This window comes from Bos taurus, chromosome 5, assembly GCF_002263795.3.
Source record: "Bos taurus isolate L1 Dominette 01449 registration number 42190680 breed Hereford chromosome 5, ARS-UCD2.0, whole genome shotgun sequence".
In the NCBI taxonomy this organism is placed as follows: Eukaryota; Metazoa; Chordata; class Mammalia; order Artiodactyla; family Bovidae; genus Bos; species Bos taurus.
The window spans coordinates 76105033-76113547 of NC_037332.1; the positions used below are offsets into that span (position 1 = coordinate 76105033).

The window sequence follows — 8515 nt, forward strand, 5'->3', positions numbered from 1 at the left end:
TCTATTGGCACCCTGCTTATTTAACCTGTATGCAGAGTACACCATGAGAAACGCTGGGCTGGATGAAGCACAAGCTGGAATCAAGATTGCCAGGAGAAATACCAATAACCTCAGATATGCAAATGACACCACCCTTATGGCAGAAAGTGAAGAAGAACTCAAAAGCCTCTTGATGAAAGTGAAAGTGGAGAGTGAAAAAGTTGGTTTAAAGCTCAATATTCAGAAAACAAAGATCATGGTATCCGGTCCCATCACTTCATGGGAAATAGATGGGGAAACAGTGTCAGACTTTATTTTTTTTGGGCTCCAAAATCACTGCAGATGGTGATTGCAGCCATGAAATTAAGACATTTACTCCTTGGAAGGAAAGTTATGACCAACCTAGATAGCATGTTAAAAAGCAGAGACATTACTTTGCCAACAAAGGTCCATCTAGTCAAGGCTGTAGTTTTCCCAGTGGTCGTGTATGGATGTGAGTTGGACTGTGAAGAAAGCTGAGCACCAAAGAATTGATGCTTTTGAAGTGTGGTGTTGGAGAAGTCTCTTGACAGCCCCTTGGACCGCAAGGAGATCCAATCAGTCTTTTAAAGGAGATCAGTCCTGGGTGTTCATTGGAAGGACTGATGCTGAAGCTGAAACTCCAATACCTTGCCCACCTCATGCAAAGAGTGGACTCATTGGAAAAGACGCTGATGCTGGGAGGGATTGGGGGCAGGAGGAGAAGGGGATGACAGAGGATGAGATGGTCCCATGTCATCACCAATTCGATGCACATGAGTTTTGGTGAACGCCAGGAATTGGTGATGGACAGGGAGGCCTGACATGCTTCAATTCACGGGGTAGCAAACAGTTGGACATGACTGAGCGACTGAACTGAACTGATGACCGGCTAAGCACATTCCTGAAATAACTTTAATAAGAAGAGACCAGAAAGCTAATATAATTTCTCTTGCTGAAATGACATGGTATGCTTAAACTCAGGAATAAATATATCAATGTTTCCAAATAATTTAAATACAGAGATGCATTATAAAAGATTTCTAGGTATCCACTAAAAGAAAATTTAAATAATATGTGAGGAAACACAGGACATTGGCACTTAACTAATGATATATAAAAATAATACACTGTGTCTATAGAATTTCATATAAGGTAGAAAAAGTTCAAAAGATGTATTACCGGGCATAAAAAACTTATGAACCAAATCTTTTTATGATATTCTTTAAAATAATCCCACTTACAGACTTTAATAACAATAACTACAAGGTCCCAAAGGCTCGGTAGCTTACCAATACTTTTTAAAAAGTTTATTCTTTAATTGGAAGAAAATTGCTTTACAATGTTTTCTTGGTTTCTGCCAAATAATAATGCAATTCATCCATAATTATATACATATCACCTCCCTAAGAATTTTCTAATCAATAATCCAGTTAAGTTTGTATTTTAAAAAATGTCAAACATATATATTTCTTTGGTAACTCTTGAAAAATATTCAAAATACATAAAACTTCAGAATGTTCCTAAAAGCAATGCTTTAGAGTACCTTTTAATTCACAGCATTTCAAATGATCTCTTGAAACAGTGGGGAGTCTCCCCTTAAAATGAATTAGCACAATGATTTCCTTAACTGATGGGGTGGAATAATTTCTCCATTATTGCCAGACTATATTAGAGGAAAAAAGTTTTTTGTCTCAGAAATATGCCTAAAAGTAAAGTTTAAAAAAAAAAAAAAAAAGCATTGCACAGATGGTATCAGATAAGAAATTTGTTTCCCTAAATTACATATTTTGGGGGGAATTTTGACTTCATATCTCCATTATAAAATAATAATTTGTTCAATGTGCTTTCTTGTCTAATTTGAAAAAAAAGAAGTGTCAGTAAAAATATTTGTCTCACAGTCTGTTATAACTAAAGAGTCAATCTACTTTGTAAGCACTGAATACAATACAAATTGGCCCCAAAGAGTGTGTACAACATAAGACTTTGTATTTATTACTCAGGGCTACACTTGTAATTTGTACTTGTGCACAATTTTATATTTGCAAATAAAGAGTATTTTCCAAATTCACTCCTTATTTGAAACTCAGAGAACCATAATCCAACACTGAAAACAGTTCACAGTTGAAAAATTTACAAATGTCAAACTGGATTAAAAAATGAATTCTATTCACAGTTCTAAGTTTACATATCAAAGTTAACATATCCAAATAATACTTCTCTGTAAGGGAATGACAACTCAAATGAATGTACTCCAAACAGTACACACAGAATCCAAAATTAATCCCCCTAAATCATACCCAAACATTTGTTACCTAATCTACAAAATAAGACTACATCAAATAATTTATAAACTTCCTTTAAATTCTAACTTTTGGGGGATACTGGGATCAAACACCAGCTATGTTTAGTTTTTATGTGACTTTGCAAGTCATTTGTTTTTAACCTCTCAGAAAAGATGTTATTTAAAATATCTTAGCAAAGAAATTATTTCCTACAAGTCTTATGAAGTTTATTGAAAAATCTCCTTTAGTAACTTTGATGGGTTAAAAAATGCTCCACAAAAAGTTAGAACTTAAAACCTGTAAATATGACCTTATATGGAAAGAGTCTTTGCAGATATAATTAAGTTAAAGATCTAGACATGCAATTATCCTGAATTAGGGTGGGCTTTAAATCCAAAGAGAAAGAATTGTCATTATAAGAGAAGGAAGACAGAGAGGAAGGCCATGTGAAGACAGAGGCAGATACTGGAGTAATCCATCTATAAACCAAGGAACACCATGGACTGGAGAAAGCAAGAGAAGGCATGGAATGGATTCTCTTTTGGAGCCTCCAAAAGCAGCTAACACTGGTGACATGTTAATTTTAGGCATCTAGCCTCCAGATCTGTGAAAGATTTTTAAGCCACCAAATTAGTGGTAATCTGTTATGACCACCATAGGAAACTAATACAGTAACGTATTTCAGAAAGAAAACCCAATTTGAAAGGTATTATCATCAACACAATTTATCTTTGGCCATCATATGCTTCATATTAGGAACAGTGAAAGGACATCATCATTTCTAGATTTTTAACAAAAATCCACAACTTGATTCCTAGATAAACACAGAAGAGCCTCTATTTTACAATATTTACTTATCTATGTGAATCTATTTTACTTATGATTAAAATTATATTTACTAAAATGTTAAGCAACTTTTCAATCAACAATGTTACCTAATTGCAAATATTTTTAAAGACTTTGCTAATTTTTCTGAAGAGAATTAATAAATAAGTTTTAGTACTATAAAGCATGCTCAGTTTTCTTAAACCTGTATATAAAAAGCTTCTAAGCTTTTTGAGTGGCAAACAGTGTTAAAGAAATATGATAGCTATACATAATTTTATTTTTCCCATTATTATTCAAGCTTATAGAGCAAGTCTTAAATTTTCTTCAGTTCTTTACCATTTAACTTTCTCAGGTTTATATATATACATATATATAAACATATATATATATACACATACATATATAGGTATATGTGTGTGTATTTAAAATACATATTTTAAATATGCATTTTAAAATACATATTTCAGATAGTTAAAACAAAAAATCTGATGTGATCTGAGATCACCATAGTGTCTAAAAGAAATTCCAAAATTTCTACTTAGTTTTCATTATAGAAATAGTCTAAATAATAAGTCTATTTTTAGAGTTCAAGATATCCCTGATATTACCACATGAACCTCTGAATGTCTTGACTATTAGGCCATTGAAAAGTCTTGTTCAGAAAGATATAAAAGGTTAGGAAGTTCACAACTGCATAGCAACCCAGCTCACAAACAAGTCTGGATGTGGGTGGCAGAGGTATATTAAGCCTATAAATAACATAGGGTAAAATGAAGTAACGAAATTCTAGCAGCTTCTGAGGTACTGTAACAGTAAATAAACATATGAAAAACATTAAATTCCAGAAAATTGACTTTGATTTTAATGAGTCAGCAATACTCCAACCAGCAAATATATAGACTGGAACTAACAAATATTTCACAATTTCATATCTTTGAAAAACTCTTTTCCACACATAGAATGTATAGTGTCTATTATCTGCTAGCAGGTATTTATGAGCATAAGTAAATTTCCAAACTAAAAATATGGATACTAAAGTTATCACAAAAAACTGAATTCTCCGTTTCCAAACTAAGCAAAGAAAAGCCCTGATTTTGTTAAGAGACAGCAGGTGAGGAAAGGAAAAAAAGAGAGTAAAAGAGAAAAAGTAGAACAGCTGAGGAAAGTGTAGACAGGCTTCATGACTACTCCGGTCACCAATAACAATTCCACCATTAACTGCCACAAAAGCACAGAATAGAAACATGAGAAGAATGTACGGCCAAGTCAAAAGTAAAAGCATACTCAAGTTCTTAAAGGACATGGAATAAGCCAAAAGAAACTGAAGAATCTTCCTGAATTCTGAAAATGGTCCTTTAATAGGGGTAGGCCTCTCTTCTTTCTTCTTCTGTAGCTCAGTTTTCCAAGCTTCAGTTAACTTTTGTGCAATGACATTTCCTGCACAGAAGATAGCCCAGATGATATTTGTTTGACGAAACATGAAGCCACAAAATCCAAGCAAGGCTGAAGTTTTATGATTTCCATAAAGACACATCAAGTAGGCAAAAAGAGTAAAAAACATGGATCCTGCTTCTGTATAATAAAGGAAGTTAAAAAAATACAGTGTGGGAAATATTGCTAATGTTAATGTTGACAAGATCCTCTGGATACATGAGGAAGCCTATGAAAAGAGAAAACACAGTTCACAATAAAACCAATAGGCTATCTCTACAGAGCTAAGGGAGAGATTTACTAAGAAAAAAAAAAAAAAAAACAAACCAAAACTGCCTGAGTTCTACATAAATAAAATTATTCAATATTAATTTTATTCCTGGCTTTGGAAAAATACAGTATATATTTATGAGGGAACTTTCTGATACTTTTTAGTTACACCTAGCAATTTGGAAGCCAATAAAACAATACATATGTGTGTCAAAGCTTCTACTGCCTATTAGACTGAATCACTCAACAAATAGTTAAGGAGTTACTGTGTGAAGACTATGAACTCAATTCTATGGAGAAGATGGAGATGAAGGGGACACAGTGCAAGTGGTTCCATTTCAGTGAGCCTTCCATAAGCATTCACTTGGCCACCATCACCAATTTCTAGTGCAGTCTCAAAACTCTGCACCAGAGAGAATTTAAATATGTATATAACATTTATACCACCACACATAATGATCTTACTATTCTGTGATGAAATTACAGGGATTTTCCTGAAAATAGTGGGGCTCATCTAAAGTTAAACATCTTCTTTTGGCCTGATAATCTATTTCAGAATTTGAAAGTACTCTTATTTCCTTAAATTCTATCTTCCAGTTAATCTAAATCACCAAGCCAGATCATGCCATTCCATTCATTAAAATTAAGGGCTGTCCTTCACCTACTAGGTAAAGTTTAGAATACTTTCCATGACATAAAAAGGATATTCATGACTTCTCTCCTACCTACTTCTATAGCCTCACATCCCTGTACTTTGTAATCTTATAGTTACAAATAGCAATTTCCAGTATCTTGTTGCTCCATGTCTTTCTACAATTGCTTATGCTATTTCTGTCAGAATTCATTCCTATTCTACAGCCCTATCTGTCATCAAGATTCAGATCAGGTATGATCTTCCTGATGTGTAAAGTCTTACTCAATGCAACCAACAGCTTTCCTTCCCAGTCAGGCTGCAACAAGTTCTCTTCTGCTCCTTCTCTGTATTCTTGTAGTGTTTTATAGCTATTGTTATCCCACAATTTACACTACTGAAATCATTTAAGTTAAAACTATTATAGTTAATATTTACTGATTCCTTACTATTACATCTGGAAACATTTTAGTAACTTTTCATTTATTAAGCTCTTTTATGCTTCAGGATAGTCCTGTGAGGTTGAGTCTATATTTTCCCCATTTAACAAATGAAAACATGGAGTCACTAAGGGGCAACCTGCCCAAAGTAACACAATTAATAAGTGGATAAAATTCAAAACCACGTAATTCACGTCCAGGGTCTGCATTCTTAAATCATAAAAAACTGCCCAGGTAACATCTGTTCCCCCTAATGAAGACATAAGTTTTATAAGAAAAAGACTGCTTCACTTACCTCTGTAGTCTCTGTGCTTAACACACAGAATAAGCTCAATAGATATTTACTGAACTGACTTAATTTATGAAAATTTATATATTTTATAATAAATTAGTTTTTCAAATATTTAAACACAAACATCTAAAATGGGGGCAGAAGACGTGCTTTAACTTTACAAAATATATACAAATATTGTTAAAAATATTTTCCACCAAGTTTCATAAAATAAATTCACCATAATTGTGGACCTGCCTGTACATAAACTTATTCTGGAAACAAACCTTGTGTCTGGGTTGCACTTTGCGGAGAAGCAAGTATAGTAAATAGAAGTTGCCAACACTGAAGAGAAGGTTAACAAATCGGAGCATTCCAATGGAGCAGACAACATGTTCTGACCATCCAAAGATCCAACTGGCAGGTTTGACCACTCCAACTGACAGCAGGTATAAGCCAGGTAATGTAGTAATCATGGGGTCCCACTTAAAAACAAAAGGTCAACAACGAAGCAAAAGCAAGAAACATTATACTGATAAGACTGATACAGAAATGTCATCTTTACTAACAATCAGGCATCTCTGGGAAGTTATCCTATGACAGTTAAATGAGTCCTTTTAACATCAGGGCAAATCAGACACTTCCTCTAAAGAAGTCTTCCTTATTGTCTTTGGTATTTGCTTTCTGACTGTTAAAGTATCAGCAACCAGTAGTCAACAACTTAAACTCAGTTTCCAAGACATACTCTTTGGAGGGCCTGTCTTTTGGTGATTAAATTGTAAACGCTACAGTTTTAAAAAGCCTGGAAATACCTGCTGGAACTCTGATGGGTATGGAGAGAAAAATAAAGAGATTAAAGCACAGGATCCATAATGACAGATACAATATACTGAGCCAGTACTCTATTTAATCCTGTAACAAGCCCTGTAATAGATACTGTTTTACCATCATTTTCAGATGAGTAATCAGAAACTCAGAAAATTTCCAAGCCACATGAATAGTAAACATTAGTACCAAGTTTTAAAACCAGGTTTTTCTATAACTATAAACTATATTTAACCATACTCTACAATGCCTTCTCCCAAAGGATTTTTATATCCATATCTGCATATGCTGCTGCTGTTGTTTAGGCACTAAGTCCTGTCTGACTATTTGTGACCCCACAGACAGTAGCCTGGCAGGCTACTCTGCCCATGGGATTTCTTCCCAGGCAAAAATCCTAGCCTGGGTTGCCATTTCCAAATGCGTATTCAAACACATCACTGGTTGACAGTTTATCCAGTTTACAGAAGATTGTTAAAAACATCAAGGGTGGAACTAACATAACTTGTCACTTCTTAGTGGCTGAAGCTACCCCCGCCCCCTCCTATCCCACTCTCAAAATACACAGTGAGATGCTTAACAGGTGACCGAATGTGAATTTTTTTTATTTCCTAGGAACAATCCAACGCTTCTAATTCTGGAATTGGCAAAGAAAAACTAGGATAGCTTTCATTAGTTGTCAAAAAAAAAAAAAGGGGGGGGGGGCAATAACTTAATTCCCCATTAGTTAATCTCCCCGAGGATTTCTTGCTAGGAGACAAATCTGCCATTTATGCACTCATTTAGCAAATATTTTACAGATCTCAGAGGAACAAAAAATTACCCAGTTCCTTTCCTGTTTGGAGTGAAGGGAGCTAAGGATAAAGACGGGGGAAATTAGCGCTGGGGCCAGATCTTCCCTTTCTAGCCAGTGTGAGCGTGCAGACAGGTTGGGGACCCCACCTGCGAGAGAGAGAAATGGCCCTCACAGTAGCGCTGCGCCTGCGGCAGGTGGAAGATCTCGTCCATGTAGGGCTCTCGCAGGGCCCGGCTGAAAGCAGAGAAAAGGAGGCAGGACACTAAAAAGGTACAGCTCAGGGCAGCCGAGAAATAGTAACCCTCCAGCTGAGCCATTCCTGCCCCCATAGCCAAGAACCTAGGCCCAGAAAATCTGTGCAGAAGTCTCAAGTCCGCAAAACCGAGTTTGACACTCGGGATCGAAATGGGCGCGCAAAGCGGGACTCGCCGGAGGGATCTGAGCACAGCCGGAAGACAAAGGATGCCGGGAGAGCGCGGACGCGGAGCTTCCGGGAGGGTCGGGTTCACTGTTTCCTGAGTGACGAATTTAGGTAACGGACAGGACTCTTACTCTGTCAATCACGTTGCACAGGGCGCACTGAGTGGTCAGAGCAGCCGGAAGAGGCCGACCTCGGCCATCTGAGGGCCTCTGACTTGAGCAGTTTGATGGTTTGAAATGAAAATAGTTGCTTTTCCTGAAGGTCTTTGTCGGCCTTTTTCCTGCTGTTTCCACCTCTTACCATCAGGAGGCGGCATTTCTCCA

At 36.1% G+C, this 8515-nt stretch overlaps 1 protein-coding gene across 1 annotated transcript; it reads right to left on the bottom strand.

Annotated features, from left to right (window-relative positions):
- Positions 1–1965: 1965 nt before the first annotated feature.
- Positions 1966–8206, bottom strand: ALG10 (ALG10 alpha-1,2-glucosyltransferase). The gene is made up of 3 exons (NM_001076189.1): positions 7918–8206; positions 6441–6638; positions 1966–4770 (listed from the first exon to the last, which is right to left on the bottom strand). Exons 1-3 carry the CDS (start codon positions 8098–8100, stop codon positions 3715–3717), a joined length of 1437 nt encoding a protein of 478 aa, NP_001069657.2. The 5' UTR covers positions 8101–8206; the 3' UTR covers positions 1966–3714.
- Between the last annotated feature and the right edge of the window lie 309 nt (positions 8207–8515).